The sequence below is a fragment of the Papaver somniferum genome, chromosome 9 (assembly GCF_003573695.1).
Source record: "Papaver somniferum cultivar HN1 chromosome 9, ASM357369v1, whole genome shotgun sequence".
Classification (NCBI taxonomy): Eukaryota; Viridiplantae; Streptophyta; class Magnoliopsida; order Ranunculales; family Papaveraceae; genus Papaver; species Papaver somniferum.
Genome location: NC_039366.1, coordinates 7,595,388 through 7,613,130, shown reverse-complemented (window position 1 = coordinate 7,613,130; position 17,743 = coordinate 7,595,388). Strand labels below are relative to the sequence as shown.

The 17,743-nt window shown below is 37.8% G+C and overlaps 2 protein-coding genes across 2 annotated transcripts; both read right to left on the bottom strand.

Moving 5' to 3' along the window:
• Nucleotides 1–6,144: 6,144 nt before the first annotated feature.
• On the bottom strand, nt 6,145–7,433 carry LOC113313382 (uncharacterized protein At2g39795, mitochondrial-like). The gene is made up of 3 exons (XM_026562141.1): nt 7,103–7,433; nt 6,668–7,020; nt 6,145–6,576 (listed from the first exon to the last, which is right to left on the bottom strand). The coding sequence occupies exons 1-3, from the start codon at nt 7,367–7,369 to the stop codon at nt 6,417–6,419; spliced, it is 780 nt and encodes a 259-aa protein (XP_026417926.1). The 5' UTR covers nt 7,370–7,433; the 3' UTR covers nt 6,145–6,416.
• A 3,454-nt stretch (nt 7,434–10,887) lies between these two features.
• Nucleotides 10,888–15,549, bottom strand: LOC113309252. The gene is made up of 3 exons (XM_026557666.1): nt 15,265–15,549; nt 15,030–15,178; nt 10,888–11,219 (listed from the first exon to the last, which is right to left on the bottom strand). The coding sequence occupies exons 1-3, from the start codon at nt 15,470–15,472 to the stop codon at nt 11,142–11,144; spliced, it is 435 nt and encodes a 144-aa protein (XP_026413451.1). The 5' UTR covers nt 15,473–15,549; the 3' UTR covers nt 10,888–11,141.
• Between the last annotated feature and the right edge of the window lie 2,194 nt (nt 15,550–17,743).

Here is a 17,743-nt window from a genome sequence, read left to right as displayed (position 1 = left end):
TTTTTCCCTTAGTGAGAAAGCAATCAATATTCACCGTTAGATGAAAACCTGATTTAGATTCAAGATAATATTTCTCAACCGTTAGACCGAAAACTTAGCTTGTCATACACAAATGACTTTACGCTTCTAGGTTTGTTAAACGCACCTAAACGTGTAGATTGTTGGTTCAACAATAGTCTACCCAAAGAGGTTAACCATATGAGCGTTTCATACCAACCATGTTCTTCTTCACCATAACTAGTTTAATTGACTCAAATGAACTAGTTAAGAGAGTTGTTCAATTGCAAGGAAATCTTATTGAAAAAGCGGGGGTCTAACAACACCACCCAATATTTCTCTTAGCAATATTGTGTCTTATGTAACTACACAAGACACAATTACAGCAAAGATGATTTGATTCACCCAAATCGGTTCATGACCTTTAATAGACACGGTTTGCAAATGCATTCCTTAGTATTTTAAGATTAAGTTCAGAAATCATCTTTAGATATATAACCTTCTCAAGTTCTCAGACTAGGTTCGCGGACTTAAGACACCGGATAGAGTTTACAAACTCCAGCAGAAAATCTCGGGTTCGATAACTACGCCGGTTCGCGGACTGGGTTCGCGGACTTCGCTCGCGCAAGTAGTTTATCAACTCCAGCAGAAATTTTCGGGTTTGAGAACTTCGGCAGTTCGCAGACTGAATTCGCGGACTTGGCACTTGCCATTCTTCCGGTTCTCTTGATCAACAAAGTTCGAAAACTTCGGTTCAAGGAATCCATTGGTTATGTAATCTAAACTCTCATTCCAATCATTGAAACATTCTTAGAGGACGTTATATAGTTGTTATGCAATTTCTCGTCAAAGCAATCTTCAAAGTGATTGAAACATTCATGACTTTCCTCACTAGGTAAAGATTAACTTGGTCGAAGCGAAAAGCTTACCAACACATATTTCGAGATATTGATAGGCGAGGTATACTCGGCTCGAAATACCAAATGTGTCTGATCTAGTCTATATATATGGCATACGACTTTTGTCTCAAAGAGTAGGAGATAGAATAGATAGACTTTTGAGTGACCGATAAGTTCAAGTCTCCACATACCTTTTTGTCGAGAAGTTCCACTGTTTCCTTGAGTAGATCTTCTACTTGTATGATGAATCGCCATGAAGTCCTTGAGCTCAACTACACTTACTATCCTAGTCCGAGACTTAGCTATAAGAGACTAGAAATCAAGACTTATAGTTTTGATCATTAACATTGACAAACATGCTTGAGATAGCAACGCATGCGAGTTTGACCGAACAGTGCTCTAACATCAAGAGCTAACGAAGATGAAGATTTCAAGAACGAAGAAGACTGGAGAACCGAAGTTCATCTTTTCCTTGAAGAATGAACGTTGCCCATAGACCTGAAGCAAGATCGAAAAATACAGTCAAAAGCAGGGAGATACGATGTACAAAAAGTCTTTCATTGGTCCTTTGTTACGATGCTTACCCATGGAGGAAGGTCACCGAATATTGAAAGACATCCACTACGGGAACGCAGGAAACCACAGCGGGATGAGATCACTAACGGACAAGGCTAAGATGCAGGGATACTACTGGCCTAAAATGATACGAGATGCAGCCAGGATGTTACGAAGATGCGAAGAATGTCAGCGTTTTTCTAAGAGAATCCATGCCCCGACAACAAAGTTGAATTCAGTATACTTCCCTTGTCCATTTGCAAAATGGGGAGTAAATATCGTCAGACCCCTGATCGAAGGGTCAGGGAAAAGACGATTCTTGATCGTAGCTACAGATTAATTCAGCAAGTGGGTGGAGGCCAAATCCCTAGCTAGAATCCGTGACTCGGATGTGTTTACATTCATCTTTCAGAACATCATTTGCAGGTTTGTCATCCCCGCAGAAATTGTCTCCGACAACGGCAATCAATTACAAGGAAAGAACATAGACATGCTCTTCGGTACCTTCAATATTAGGAAGGACAAATCGACTCCCATCTACCCCAGAGAAACGGTCAGGTTGAAGCCACCAACAAGACCCTCGCTATTATTCTCAAGAAATCACTGGATGATTATAAGGGACGATGGTGCGAAGAGTTACACAACGTGTTATGGGCATACCGAACAATACGAAGGTCCGCTACTAGAGAATCTCCGTTCCTCCTCAACTATGGAGCCGAAGCCGTCATTTCAACAGAGATCATTATGCCAACCACAAAGACTGAAGCATGGGCAAAGAATCTCACAACGGATGATGCTGGAAAGGCTCGATTATCTAGAAGAAAGAAGGGAGACAACGCTACAAAGGATGGAAAACTACCAACGAAGGTTAGCAAGAGAATACAACAAGAATGTTAAGCTTAGAAATTTTGTAGAAGGACAGTATGTGCTGAGAACTATACCCCAATACCAACGACATAAAAAGTGGGGCAAATTAGCACCATCATGGGGGGACCATTTATAATACACGATATCGCAGGGAATGGATCTTACTACCTGCGTAACCTAAAAGGAGAAGTCCTCAAACACCCATGGAATGCGAAATATCTCAAGCCATAATATCCGTAAGGCAACGCACTTCTGCATCTGCGTGAAGATCACCATAAGAAGAAGACAGCGTACCCGCTCGACATGTTTCTATCTCTGGACGAGCAATAGAAGACCTCACCTTATCAATCAAACAAGCTTTTTTGCAAAAATTCTATTAGGGAAAGTAACCACATACAATCTCTCGGGACTCCCATGTCAGCGTCTATAAGTGTAGGACCATGGGGACGGCTTCCAACAGAAAGAGATACCCAACCAATCAATAAGGCAGCGATTCAACGGAATGGATGCATGTAAATATATCAATAACGCATTACATATCCGGTAACGCTGCATCCACCCCCACCGTTCGGTAACCCTCTGGCCAAGGGTTAGCCAGCGGGTTGACAGGTCCAAAGTCAATAACGAAGGTGCTTATCTTCGTTACTGTCGTCAAACACTTTTATTTACTTAGTTCATTTCTCAATAACTAGATTTACTCGCTATCTAAAAAATAATGAACTAACAATGCAGATAAATTAGAATTGTACATATCCAAACAAACAATGATCCATTCCATAAAAGTTGATTACAAGTTCGGGGAATTAAGCAAGAAACACAAGATACACCAAAAAATGGCCCGAAGCTAAGTAATCAACAAATATCAACTCCCTAAAACAAAAAATGGAAACCTACTTCCCGTTGGAAGACTCGATATGATCCGCTGGGCTCTTCTTCTGAGACGAAGGAACACTTCCCACTGAAGAAGGGTCGGAGGAGTAGGTTAGTATACTATTAATGCTTCTTCCTACCTTGGACGGTTCACCCTCTTTTTCTGGAATCTCGCTTGGTATTCCTCTTCCTTCTTGTGATATTATCATGTATACTATTAATGCTTCTTCCTAGCTTAGTTCTTTCGTTTTTCTCCACCGATCTTTACGCTTTCGTGCGCGTCCTTCATAGTTCGTTACATCTATCTGACTGCAGATTTTCGCTCTCCTAACATCTCCTTTGATTTCGCCTATTCCACTTGGTATTGGGAACCTCACACACTGGTGGAGAGTTGATGCTACGAATTTTTTCGCATGTACCCATGGTCGTCCCAAGAGCATGTTGTATGGTGATTCTACATCAACTACGCACAATGTTAGTTTCTATTTCGCCCAATAGTATTCGCATGGTTATTTCTCCTTTTGGTTTCGGTGTTGTTTTATTAAAATCATGAATGTTGTTTGTTGAGCGGGTCATATCCGTATCCTTGTATCCCATTTCTTTGAATGCGAGACAAAATAAGATATATACCGAACTTCCCGTGTCTACCAAAGTTTTGTCTATCGCCCATTCTTCTGATATTTTCTCTCCTGCTCTTCTTTCTTTTTGCTCTGCTGTTACTGTAACCACCAAAGGATCTGTTAGCCTTAAGTTCTCTGCCGGTATCTCTTCTGTTGTGAATGTGATCTTCTGCTTTTCCCATTCTTTCAAAGGAGATATATTTTCTACCGTCATAATTTTCTTTCCTTCAAAATCACGCTTGTGTATTTTTCCTTCTATTCCTACATGGAAATCATCGATAATTGTTTTGGTTATTATGTTAAATTGTATTCTTCTAGTGCCTTCTTTTACCTTAATGATTTTGATCGTTTTTACTTGTCCGTCTTGTGCATTAGTACTATTTTGGTTTTTGTATTTGATCTTTTGTTGGATCCTCTCCTGGATTTGCTCTAGGAAGTTGTTTCTTTCTTCCATTTTTGCCGATTTGTTTATTTTATCTTTCTTTCTTTAGATCTTAAGAATCATCACCAACTTTAAACTTGTTTTTTAAGTAGATTTATCAACAGGGTATATCATTCTGAGCTGTCTTCTAGCGCCAAAATGTAGTTGTAGGAAAACCTACAACCACACCCTTAGAGAAATTTGTAGAGCAAGCTAAGTAATCATCATAAGAATTATAAGAACATTCATTAAGATCTTCAAATTGAGTACAAAGTAATAAGAAAACCCTAACTTGGAAAGAAAATAATTTTTCTCTCTCCTAAATTTCTTTTCTAAGTTGTCAAAAAGTTCTCTCTCAATACAAGGTCGTTCGGCCCCTTATATAGGGATTTTCATAATGGAGGACAGCTAATAAAGCCCCTATTATCGGATCTGGCGTGCGTCATTAACGCACGCATACATTGACTCTTCTCGCACGTGCTCTCTAACACCGCATAGATGTTCACACTTTGCTCGTGATTAGGCTGACGCCATCTGATGTGTCATTCTGGATATGTTGTACGCGATCACCTTCGCTCAATCTTAATGATCATTATTTCGCATGTTTGATAGGTGTGCGGTATTTTACTCCTAAATTTTGTCTCTTCTCATATCGGATTAGGTCCAAACGAATTTATACTCTGTTTGACTTTTTCTCTATTTTGGTACCCAAAAACTTCGAGCTAAAGATGAAAATTTGATCCAAGAAAGTAGATACGATTTTTGCAAAGATATTCCTCAGAATGAACAAATTATTGACAGAAAAACAAATACGAGTAACTAATAAGAAATGCACAAGGCCGCGCCGTTATGGCAACAGCATGTTCTAATACATATACATCACGGTTCTGATACATATACATCACGGTTCTCTTTTTCTTTTTCTCCGCGTACAAATTCGGTTTCCGGCTTATCATGGACGTGGACTCGGACGTCCTCGAGGACGTATTGGCGGTTCTGGACGTGGGTTGTCTTTAAATCTACCCCGTGGTTGTGCTAAAACTCTGCAGAGAAAACATATTATCATTAGTACGAGTTAACTCTTTATAATTGGATCGAGTAAACATATTTTTTATAAAATTTCTGTACTGATGTAGTAGATTAGCAGTTTAATGACACACCGGCCGCAGGAGACTAGAGATAAGAGAAGGATCAAGCATAACAGGCGAAACAACTGCAAGAAAAACATCCTTGTTCCGTTTCGAAGTAGTTAGAAGATAGAATCATTAGATGTGTGTCTCTCTGTATATAAGATTTCTACTTACCAGCAAAGAAAACAGGGAATTCGGTCGTATTTTCGTATAAATATATTGTTAATGACTCAAAATTCAACAGCAGTGTACAGAAATATGCATATTTTTGAGTTGCCAATATTTGAAACCTTCTACGTATAGTAGACCGAGTCTCATAACGTAGGAACACAGGATTCACAGGGTGAGAAAAATCAACAGGTTTGAAGGCAAAAACTAATCAACATAGTCAAATGGACAAATCGATCAACTACTACATGAAGTGTGAACCACTAAAAACATGCATTTGACCAGATTCACCAAATTAACGAGAACCATGGTCATTTTATTTCAGCAACGACAATGACTTCACCACCAGAGTAATTAAGATGATGGCCCTTCAAGCATCAGCAAGAGAAGCAGCTTTCACGGTTAAGATCAGTGGTAGACTTTGTTGTTCCTTGGAGAAAATAGAAACAAACTGAGAAGAAAATTTCGAAATGAACACAACCATGCAAGCTAAACTGTTAGAATAAGCATTTGACAATTCTCTCCTTGTAAGCTGGTTTTTAAGACTAGTTAGGACGGACTTGGCATAGCTTTCAACCAGGCATTGCCAGACAAACAAGAAAAGAAGCACAATCTTGTTACCAAATTTTTAACTGCTTAATTGATCACTTGTTTACTCAGTGAAAAAAATAGCACTAGTTTACCACAATAACATCTGTGAAACCAGAAGGAACACAAAATCAGTAACTCAAACCAAATTAAACCACAACCTTGTTTCCAAAATTTAACTCAAAATATGATTTGTTTACTTGGTAAAGTTAATAGTTTAATGCTACATCACATATCTGTAAACTCCGAAGCCCTGAAAACACATCCCTAAAGTGACAACAGGATAGTCCGCGTTCAATAATTACTTGGCAACAAAAGCCTTCAAGTCCTTCAACCAATTCAAGTATTCTCTGCTGTCTTTGTTGATCATATACTCATGTAAGAAGTTGGTAGTCTTGGGTTTGATCCCTCTGATCTCCAAATACTTGTGAAAAGCTTTCTGCAAGTTCTCATCCAATTCCCTATAAAACAAAACAGCACAAAAATCAACATCACAAAACAGAAAAACCTCAACAGAAGATATGATTCGATCAGCTCAGCAGCGCTACTTACGTAAAGTCAGGTCCTTCGTAAGGAATCAACTCTTCAGAAGCATTTGGTTGCTTCACTGTCATACTGTCAATCGAAATCTCATCTGGATATGCCATAACACTGAACTCCAACATCGGTCCACTTCCTTTCGAAACAGTCACAACCAATGGAACGCTAGACTGTGGACTACACGCACCACCCTCAGCTTGGTCATCATCATCATGATCAACCTCTCCATCCTCACCAGTCACAAGATTATTCATGTGAACTATAACTTTGATATCCTCACCTTGATATTCTCTGGTTAATTTAATCGTTTGCTCTCCTGGGTTATCTTCAATTTTAAAAGGAAACCCACCTGGTGCCTCCACAACCTACAAAACAAAATCTTTTGGTTACAGCATTTTGTCAAACATGTACAGTGCATTATATAGTTTGAGTGAGAAGGGGACAGACCTCATGATCATCAGATTCCAGAGCACATTGTATTTCATCATCAAGGCAACCCAGAAGACTTTCATCAGAACTCGGTTCCTTCTTAGCTTGAGAAGAGAAACTAAGAGTTGGAATTGAAGCCCTTGGAAATATCTGTCTGCTGCTAATACAGTTCTTCAAAGGGGTAATAAAGATGGAAGAGCTGTAATTTCTATGAAGAACTGTTCTATTTGCTAATGGGATTAATGAAGATGCAGCCTTCTTGATGATTCTACTCAAAGTCGCCATTTTTATACGAGACAAGCTTTTTTCCCAGAGCTCTCTGCTTTCTCAGTTTCTTTCTAGTTGACTAGTCTAGTTGTTTGTCTAGGGTTTTTATTCTTAAAAGAATTTGGGCCCAATAATCAACTTAATGGGCCGGGCTAAGATCTTTTGTTACCCGATAGAAAAGAACCCTGATTTTGGGCATACCTAAATCTTTTTAGGCATACAAAACAATAGTCCCATCTTGCGTGACCTTATAAGGGGCACCCTATGGGTAGTTCAATTACTTATATACTCTTAATACAAAAATCTAAAATCAGTTTTCTAGAAAATCAAAATCAGTTTTCCTTACCATCTCTTCTTGTTCCTCCTCCTCTAGCCGAACTCTTCCCCCTCCTGCGAAAAAAAAATTTCATCATCGTGATTAATTGTCGATTTGTAAAAATTTGATCGTCGATTAAACTCAACCACATAATGACTCGTACAAAGAAAAGCAGGGACTAGGCAAACCAAATCGTCTTCTAATCCATCAATTGAAGAAGATGAACCAATTGAAGATGAAGGTGTAGAAACTGAAAATCAACCACCAATTGAACCAGAAATTGAACCAACTGCATCTCCAACTCCGGAAATGAGGATAAGAAAGCAAGTTTTACAACCCCAATCTCCTATTTGATGTTTTTCATCGATTAAATGACGGTTACAGTGTTGGGTTCGGCTCAAAATTGAGTTGCGTTTTTAGCCGAACTGTTCTTCACAAAAACCGAAGATGGGACTATTGTTTTGTATGCCTAGTAAGATTTCAGTATGCCCAAAATCAGGGTTCATAGAAAAGTCACCAGAAAGCGACGAGAGGTAAACTGATGTCATATGATCTGTGGTGAGCCATGCTTTGGGGCCGAGATGTGTTGAGCAAGAAAACTGATTTTATTGAAGCCTATATAATTAACAAGGCTTACTAGCTAGATTTATCAAAGTTAATTTTTCTCTAGAATCTATTGATTTAACAAAAGTTTGCAACAATGGCGACTACGAGTTTGAGTAGAATGGCGAACAGAGTCGCGTCTTCTTCAGTAAACCCACTACTAGCATGCTCATACAACCATCTTCACCACGCCATTGAAGACCAGTACCAGCATTAGTAATACTGGCAACAGTACTACAAATCTATTCCGAACAACTTTAGTTCCAACTCATCATCACTTCTCTGCTCAAGCTGAGAAGATATCCAAACCATATGAAAATCTTTTTGGAGCTATTAAGTCTCAATTCGAAGAGGTTTGTTCCCTTTGAACTCGAAGGCTTTTTTGCATGGATAAATTTAATTTTATGAATATTTTATTGCATAATAGTAGATTGAACATTCACATTCGACTGTTTTCATGCATTGTTTTAATATAGGTCTTGAAGCCACCAAGAAATTTTCCTTTCAAGATTGATGATAAGACATGGCAGGTGAATACTATGACATTGACTAGAGAGTATCAAGGAGAGGAGATTAAAGTCACAGTTCAGGAGCCTCGTTACCATAGTTCTCATCCCAATGGTTATGTTTACGTGACTGTTAATGTTTCCAAAAAGGGCGAACCAACTAATAAGATATCATTCCGATATATGCATGTTATTACCTAACTCCTAAGATGGAAGACTTACTCAAAAAAAAATATGCGAAAGACTTACCGAAAAGGTTCAACATGATGGATTGCAAACCAATTGCAACTCCAATGGGTACCAATGAGAAATTGGTAAAAAATGATGGAGCGACAAAAGTTGATCCAACCTTATTCAGAAGTCTAGTCGGCTCACTGATCTACTTAACAAATACAAGGCCAGACATCGTCAATGCAACCAGTATTGTTTCTCGGTTTATGAGCGAGCCAAGCAAGTTACACTATGCAGCCGCAAAGAGAATTCTTCGGTATATCAAGGGAACGAAGGATTTTGGCATCAAGTATACAAGAGAAAAAGATAATGATTTAATTGGCTTCACAGATAGCGATTGGGCAGGATCTATTGAAGACCGAAAGAGCACATCAGGCTATGTTTTCTGTATGGGAACAAAAGTTATCTCTTGGAGTTATAAAAAGCAAAGCACGGTGGCATTATCATCAGCCGAAGCAGAGTACATAGCATCAACAAGTGCAGCATGTGAAACAGTGTGGCTAAGAAGAATAATGACCGACCTACAACAAAGACAAATGCAGCCGACGACTATCTACTGTGACAATATGTCTACAATTGCAATGACAAAAAATCCAGTCTTCCACGGAAGGACGAAGCACATAGAGCTACGACACCACTTCATCAGAGAGCTAGTAGAAGACAAGGAATCGAGCTCCAATTTTGTCCAACACAAGAACAAAATGCAGACATTTTCACGAAAACAGTCACGGTGGATAAATTCAATCATTTTAGAGACAAGCTTAATATCACAAATTAAGAGGGGGTGTTAAAAATACAATCTACTCTAGGGCTGCACAAGACCCGCCCACGATACCCAAACCCACCCGTACCCGCTAAATCCGTGGGTTTTTAATCCATACCCGCCCGTTGTGGGTGCGGGGTTGGTTATGAAAAAAAAAAACCCGCTGTCTGTGGGTGCGAGGTTGGTTTAAGCTAATACCCGCCCATACCCGCCCAAAAAACCCGCAGATTATATATCATTAGATAAAACTAATCCTAGTCGTCCATTATGAAACCCTAATACTAGTAGATAGGATAACTGATAACCCTCATTCACTTTCTACACTCTTCTCTCTGTTCGGCCTTTCCTCTTCTTCCTCCTCAGTTCTTCTTCTTCACCTACGAACGACAATTACCAGAAATCTTCACCAGAAATCGACAACAACAACTTCGAATCTTCACCAGAAATCGACAACAATCGAAAAATCAACAGATTCAACACTTAATCTTCATCTGTGAACTTCCTAGATATGAATATTTTGGGGGTTTTGGATTTTTTTCCTCACTTAATCAAGGAGAATAGAAGTTACTCTAAATACTTGAATATAAAGCGGGTTTAAACCCGTTTAAACCCATACCCGCCCAACCCGTAGCGGGCGGGTAACAAAACCCGCCCGCTGTTTGTGGGTGCGGGGTTGGTTATGAAAAAAAAAACCCGCAGTCTGTGGGTGCGAGGTTGGTTTTAGCTTATACCCACCCATACCCGCCCATGTGCAGCCCTAATCTACTCTGTGATTATTCTAGAGTATACACGGTCCATAGAACATAAGTTCCCTGAACTAAGAAAAGCCCAGATCAATCAACATTAGTCGGGACCAAATGAGAGCTTTATCTGGATACTTCTTTCTCTAGTATCTTCCGCCATGATCTAGAGGATTCTTTCTTTAGATTTTTCTTAGTTGGTCGGTCATGTGTAGAGCTTTCTAGAGTTAACTAGAATAGCATAGTCAATCATGTAATCTAGAGGAATCCATTTCTAGATTAGCATCTATAAGTAGGAAAGTGCCGATGATTTGTAAGATCATCCACATCTGAAAATTCATGTGAGGTAGATAAAGAAAGAGTGAGAGCTAGAGAGATAAGTGCAAGTCCAAGAGACTTCCTTGTAAGAAATTGAGTAAGCCAAAGTTGCTACACTAAAGTTCCATTGTATCACTTTCATTTCCAATTAATATAAGCCTCACTTATCATTCAATTAACCAAACTCTCTTCCAAAATCATTTTCATAAACCCATCACATTTCCGCATTGCGCCAACAGTAAAGGCTAACACACCCAAACCATATCATGCAGAGCAAAATTGTTCACGGTTTCAGTAGTGGTTGCCATAAAAGTTAAGCTTTCAACGTATCAGCTCGAGGCCTCCAAAGTCCAAGCCTGTATTTGTGAGTGTACTTCAAGATCAACTTTCTCTGTGTTACAAAAAAATATATATATCAGAAGAAGATAGAAAGAGACAACCAGGTTATTTTACAACAAACAATAGGGTCTCTACATTCCCTGGAAAATTTGTCAAACTCAATGGTACAAATCCATAACAAAGATATTCTACAAAAATGATGCTGAATGCCAATATAAGAATAGGTTCAAGATGTACTGTTAGATTTGTATGACCTCCACAACCCTGACTAACGGGTGGACTTTCATGTGGTTACCAGCAACAGGAGGCATTTTCTTAATTAACACGGGTTCTGGATTGATGATTGGTGCAGGAAAAGCAGACTAATCCGAATTGACCAAATCCAAAAAGATAGCTAAACAGAATAGGTAAGAAAAATTGATGAAAAAACTACACAAACTTATGGCAATATCAATGTTAAGCTGGAGTTGACAACCTAGCAACCAGAGTTGAGTTTACTATGAACCTTAACTAGTACAGGGTCATGTACCAATATTGGCCTCGTGATCATGGCAGAAATGTTCTATTTGCTAATGGGGTTAATGAAGATGGAAGAGCTGTAATTTTCATCATAAGATGCATTTTCTAGACAGGTAAGTTATAGACCAGGCAGATGCCACAATTTTTCATAGACAACGTTTCTATGAAGTAAAGTAATGATGGAAGAACATTACTTTACTTCATTAATCTGCCAGGTCTATAACTTACCTGTCTAGAAAATGCATGTTATGACGAAAATTACAGCCTGTATTTTCCATCAATGATCAGTGGTAAGCCTCACATTGCCGCTTTTCAAGAGTCCGTTATCGGAAACCTTCTTTTATAACCAGGCCTAGAATTGGTGATCCTGGCAGAGAGGAAGGACGCTCAATATATGCCAAACTCACGCATACTTTCCAGCAAGCGATGGGATCCCATATATTGTTTGGAGCTAGTGCCAATTAATACACTTATTTATGAAAGGGGTCAAACAATTCTTTTTCCTAGGATTTTACCACATTAAAAATAAGCAGAAAACGAAAAACTGAACTGAAATATGAACAAAAGAATGTACATTATTCCAAAATATGGTTAAATCTGGACTGGACAACCTAGCAACAACTAGAGCGGATTCTACTGTGACCCTCCTAACTAGTCCAGGGTCATGTACCAATATTGGCCTTGTGATCATGGCAGAAACAAGAGCAGAACAGACGAAAGGCATGACACTAGGAGGACAAGAATGATCCTGTTCCTGTGCAAGTTTATCCTTTGTGAAATCAAGAAATGTGACCCACTATAAACCCAGTTATCCTACCAGAAAATATGTCTGATGCCAATATTGTGCAGACCTTCTATCTTGGCTGTGGCCTAAAGTTTTTATGTGATTATTTCGGAACAAGGTAACATTTTCTATTGACATAGATTCTTGACTAGTTTTTATGCTCGGTGCAGGGAAGTGTATGATTGGAGCTAATTAACTCCATGCTAGCTTAATATTTGTAATTGGAGCTTTCATCTTTTAAATTCATTTTCCACCTAATTGAGTTGGTTATCTAAAAGTATTAAGCTAGCATGGAGTTAATTAACTACAACACTAATATGAATTCCAGAGCTGTGATTTTTATGATGGGAATACGCAGCTTTTTTGATGATTCTTGTAAAAGTTGTCATTTTCGATACACAAGCAAGCTAATCTCACAACTCTTACTCTCTACTGTTTCTTTCTTAGTTATTTATGGATTTTAGAGAAACTTCAGCCCAATAAGATATTTGGCCTAAAACATTTTAGAAAGATAACCCGCAAAAAAATTTAAACTCTTTGCAAAACAGCGTAGAGACCCGTAACAAAGATATTCTAGAAATTGATGTTGGATGCCAAATGTAAGAATAGTTCAACATCTACCGTTGGATTGTATGACCTTAACAACCCTGACTCTAGGGTGGAGTTTCATGTATTTACCAGCAACAAGGAAGCATTTTCTTAATTGACACAGGTTCTAGATTAATGATCGGTGCAGGAAAAACAGACAAATCCAGATGAGCAAATCCAAAAATATAGCTAAACAGAATTGGTAAGAGTAATTTATGGAAAAACTACATGCACCAATATCAATGTTAAGCTGGAGTTGACAACCTAGCAACCACTAGAAGTGAGTTTACTATGACCCTTACTAGTGCACGGAAATATACCAATATTGGCCTTGTGATCATGGCAGAAATGTGAGTAGAACGAGCGAAGGGCATGATACTAGGAGGCCAAGTATGATCCTGCCCAAGTATTGCCTTGGTGGTAATCAAAAACCGTGACCTAGAGGCCAATATGGTGCAGATCTTCTATCTTGGGAGTGGGGTGAAGTTTATGTGATTATTTCAGAGCAAGTGACATTTTCCGTAGACATCGATTCCTGACTAGTTATAATGCTAGGTGCAGGGAAGTAGAGAAATTTAGATGACCAACTCAATAAATGAAAAATAAATGTATACGATTATAGCTCCAAAAATACCAAGAACACCATTCCAAATATTAAGCTACACAAGCTAGCATGAGATGCAGCACTCTTGATGATTCTAGTAAAAGTCGGCATTTTCAATACAGAAACAAGCTTTTCTCACAACTCTCACTCTCTACTGCTTCTTTCTTAGTTGTTTAGGGATATTAGAGAAACTTCGGACCAATAAAAAAATTGGGATAAAACATTTTCTAGCTTTTTTTTCTTATTGCCCAGCACATACATCCTTAAGCAAACTTGCCTAGAAAACATCTCTAACAAATTGAAAACTCGTCGACATACAAAGCGCTTCTACTGAATAGAAAAGATACTGCCGTAATTATCTGCCAGCTTCGCCACATAACATGCACTGTTACCTAGATATTGGCCTTGTGATCGTAGTAGAAACCTGAATAGAACAGGCATAAGAGGCCAAGTATGATCCTACGCAAGTATTTCCTTTGAGATAATCGAGAAATGTGATCCACTATAAATCCAGTTATCCTATAAGATATTGCGCAGATCTTCTATCTTGCTGTTAGGTAAAGTTTTATGTGATTACTTGGAACAAGGTGACATTTTCTATTGACATGGATTCCTGATTACGATGGAAAACAAATTTGAAAGCTCCAAAAACAACAAGAATACCATTACAAATATTAAGCTAGACAATCTAGCATGAACCATGTCAAGTTTACTACAACTCTTATATGAACTCCACAGACTACTTCAGGTTCAAGAAGATGAAATCGACTATGGCTTGGCGATCAAGATAAAAACATGAATAGAAACGCCTAAGGGCATGGCACCAAGAGGGGAAGTATGATCCTACACTGAAATCTAAATCAGCATCGCCACAATCAGGAAAGGTGTTTGTCTCCATTAGTATGATAAATCACGTACTTGAATTGGTTTACCAAGCAAAAATTTTCTTTACATTTGAATTAAGGGAGCATGTGCACCCACTCGAAGTTTTAACATTTCAATACATCAAAGCATGAACTACAGTCAGAGTTCACCTACAACAACCCTTATATGAACTCCAGAGACCAGTTTATGTTAAGTACCGACTATGGCTTGCCTTGGTGATCATGATTGAAACATGAATAGAAAAGGCTAAGAGCAACGGCACCAAGAGGGTAAGTATGATCCTACCCTAAAATCTAAATCAACATTGTGACAACAAGGATACGTGTTCGTCTAGATTAGTATGATAAATCACATACTTGAATAGTTGAATTGGCTTACAAATAAGAATTTCTATGCATTTGAACTGGAGGGGGCATGTGCCCCCACTTCAAGATTTGACATTTCCTTAAGTTTAGCTTAATAAAAAGTTAGAAATTACTTACATGTTTGACAGGGATACCAAGTTTCTTAAGGCTGAGAGTCCGAGTAACGAGCAATTTGTGGAAATCACCAATCTCCGATTCAAGTTTAGCAATATGTGTTTCAACTCCTTTACCGATTCCATTCAAAAACTCCACTATTCCAACTTTCTCTACAAAAACAAAATCAACAATCAACATTTGAAAGAAAAAAATTCTAATTAATTGAAAACCCACAGAATAAATCAGTAATACTTACCAACGTATTGAGGAGATTTAGAGAAAAACCTTGTTGATGAGATTTGGGTTTGATTCGAAATCCTTGCCCTAGAAAGATTACTAATATGAGTGATAGTGTTATTCAGAGGGGTAGTGAAGATGGCAGATCCGTAATTTCTATGATGATTTGCTAGTGGGATTGATGAAGATGCAGCTTTCTTGATGAATCTACTCAAAGTAGTCGCCATTTTTGGTACAGAACAAGCTTTTCACAGTCACAACTCGCTCCAGTCTCTTTGTTAGAAAACTATTTTGAGGCATACTAAATTTGTCTGAGGCCTACTAAATAATGCCAAAATAAGATCACTAAATAAAAAATAACATCACCCCTTATCCATCCTTTTTGATAATGGCATAACTATCCTTACATAATTGGTGTTAATGATTATGATTAGATTTGATTAGCTAGGAATTTTAAGGATTGATTAAAAATAAAATTGTTAGTGGTGAATTAGTAGATAAATCAAATTTATGTGAGAGAGTTGGGATTTTGAGAGGAAGAAGAAGAAGAAGTGCAAAAAAAAAAACTTGGGTTTTGAATTTTGAGATTTTAGTGATTAGAAGTGACCAAAATGTGTGATTCAAATCATAGGTGTTTATACGAGGTTTAATTTCTTTTTATAAGTTGAATTTGTCAAAAAATCGAATGTTTAAAACCCAAATCTACTGACCAGATGAACAGTTAGGCTGATAACTTTTCAGTCGAACTTCACTCTGTAATTGACGAATTTTGGTTCTGCTGATTCGAACAAAATCTAGCAAAGTCGCATTAGCCAAACATAGTGTTTCTCTAAATCATACACTAGGTTCGGCTCAAAATTTATACTCCAAGATCAGCCGAACTGATCTTCTGAAAACGTTATTTCATCTTTGAAATCATATTCTATCGATCAAACAAAATAAAATCAATCAAAAACAAGATGGGTTTTTTACACATACATTCTAAAATACATCTAAGAGCAATTGAGATTTGGATTTCGCACTCCAACATCGCTCACTTCGATTTGTGTTTTGCTTTGCTTGATCAATTTTTGGATTGAATTGGACTCCAAGATGTTTGAGTTTAAAGTTTATTTTGATTATTGATTTTAGGTTTTTGAGGATAAGGGCACTCTAGTAATTTAAATTGTTTAAGGATATATAGGTAATTGCATTACCTTTAGACACCCCTTATAAACCCACCCTAGATGGTATAATGAATGAGTATGCCTCAAAAAAAAATGAGTATGCCTCAAAACAGGTTTCCTTTGTTATGGTCTAGGGATTCTGAGGAAATTTGGGCTCAATAAGAAATTTGGGCCAATTTCTCTTTTCTTACTTTGATCCGTTAAGATGATATGCTTAATACATACATGCTAGGCACAGTGTCACTATAGTGCAGCGGCAAAGTCCTTGGACGTTGATACCAGTGATCTGTCTTCGGAATACCGCAGCGATATAAAGAAAGACTATTTTACACATTGAGAGGCCGAAAGTCGGTACCTCTCTTAAAAAATATTAAGAAAAATCCTAGTAGTTATTTTCTTTATCGGACTCTTTCACATTGAATGATTGTCCCGACTCCATAGTTATTGATCCACAGACAATGAAAATCTAATAAACTAAAAAAGAAAAATTTCCCACAGGTATTCTTTATCTTATAAGATTTTTACCAAATTTTACATGTAGCTGGTTATGATGATACTGCAAAAACTTCGATAATTGTCAAATTAATTGAACTAAGTAATGTTTCTCATATTTTATCACGATGAGATTCTAATAGTAATAACAATACTAACTACAGTTAGTTTTCTTCCAGTAATTCTGTTATTTGTAACTGTAACTGTTTGTTACTTTCACATTTGTAATGAGCTGCCTTTTTTGTCTTGTGTCTGTATATAAATAACAACTTTGTCTGTGTGTCAGGTGTATTGTATTCCTTCTCGATCTTGGTCTTGGAATTCGTTTCCCCTACATCACGCAAATCGTTACTTTTCTCAGATCTTGATCTCTAATTCTTCAGCGATTTCTTCATCTCAGGCTTCATCAGTATCATGATTCAAACGTTTACAGATTCAGAATCATCTACAATACAAATAGTTCAGATATAACTTCAATTCATATTCATCAATTAGCAAATTTGATACAACTCAAGCTCAGAGATGATAATTTCATCACCTGGAAAGCTTTGTTAATGCCGGTAATTCGAAAATTTCAGATTCTTTCTTTACTTGATTGATCTAATGTGTGTCCTTCTCAATTCACTGGTCGTGGAACAAATCAAGTTGAAAATACATTGTATGTTTCTTGGTGTGATAAAGATCAAACCAGTTACGTACTCCACTTCAAGGTATTAAAGAAGGATCTAAATCAGTCTTTGTATATTTGGATGAAATCAAGAAAATCTCCAATGAGTTAGCTATTGTTCGATCCAAAATCTCTGATGAAGAACTTGTTGTTGTCATCCTGGGAGGTTTGAA

Excerpts from the sequence above, each read along its gene's own strand:
- LOC113313382 (XM_026562141.1), bottom strand. The coding sequence starts at position 7,369 with ATGGCGACTTTGAGTAGAATCATCAAGAAGGCTGCATCTTCATTAATC. Across the intron at positions 7,021-7,102 it reads TGGAATCTGATGATCATGAG|GTTGTGGAGGCACCAGGTGG; the intron begins GTCTGTCCCCTT and ends TTTGTTTTGTAG. Across the intron at positions 6,577-6,667 it reads TACGAAGGACCTGACTTTAC|GGAATTGGATGAGAACTTGC; the intron begins GTAAGTAGCGCT and ends TTTGTTTTATAG.
- LOC113309252 (XM_026557666.1), bottom strand. The coding sequence starts at position 15,472 with ATGGCGACTACTTTGAGTAGATTCATCAAGAAAGCTGCATCTTCATCA. Across the intron at positions 15,179-15,264 it reads TAAATCTCCTCAATACGTTG|AGAAAGTTGGAATAGTGGAG; the intron begins GTAAGTATTACT and ends TTGTTTTTGTAG. Across the intron at positions 11,220-15,029 it reads TTGGTATCCCTGTCAAACAT|AGAAAGTTGATCTTGAAGTA; the intron begins GTAAGTAATTTC and ends TTTGTAACACAG.